Source organism: Bison bison, unplaced genomic scaffold, assembly GCF_000754665.1.
Source record: "Bison bison bison isolate TAMUID 2011002044 unplaced genomic scaffold, Bison_UMD1.0 scf7180017853412, whole genome shotgun sequence".
In the NCBI taxonomy this organism is placed as follows: domain Eukaryota; kingdom Metazoa; phylum Chordata; class Mammalia; order Artiodactyla; family Bovidae; genus Bison; species Bison bison.
Genome location: NW_011483985.1, coordinates 3036 through 3527, shown reverse-complemented (window position 1 = coordinate 3527; position 492 = coordinate 3036). Strand labels below are relative to the sequence as shown.

Here is a 492-nt window from a genome sequence, read left to right as displayed (position 1 = left end):
TTCTGCTGGCTCGGCCACTCTTCCTCCCCCCACGTGTCCTCCACCCCTCAGCCTTCCATGTACCACACCTCTGTGCTGGGCTGTGCGCTGGTTCCCGTGGTCCGAATGTGCCAAGGCCGGGGCGTGTCGGTGGATGGTGAATGCAGAAAGCTCCTTGGGTGCTTGTAAATAGGTCGAAAAATTTGCCTTCAGGCGGCAGAAGCACTCTGCAGAAAAGGAAATCCACGGTGGTGTCTCAAGAGCTACAGGGGGTGGGGGGCAGCTTTAGCCAGGCAGGCAGTCTGGGGCGTCTCTGAGGAGCTCCCTCTGAGCCCTGAACCTACCTGTGTGAGGAGAGGCGAGAGGGAGGGGACACACCTGTGCAGGCGAGGTTGCGGTTGCGTAGGAGCTGTAGGGCTGAGCTCAGCAAGTCCTGGAGTGGAGACCTGTCCTGCGCAGCATCCCAGAGGGCGAGAGAGGCTCAGGCCAGAGGCAGGTGGGCCTGGAGGGTGG

General features: G+C 61.8%; 1 protein-coding gene across 1 annotated transcript in view; it reads left to right on the top strand.

Moving 5' to 3' along the window:
- Positions 1–492, top strand: part of LOC104999068 (zinc finger CCCH domain-containing protein 3-like) — a gene marked incomplete at its 3' end in the record, with an annotated part of 10562 nt that overhangs the window by 7046 nt on the left and 3024 nt on the right. The window contains exon 5 of the mRNA XM_010854527.1: positions 52–136. Coding sequence (XP_010852829.1) covers positions 52–136 — 85 coding nt within the window. The remainder of the gene's footprint in view (positions 1–51; positions 137–492) is intronic.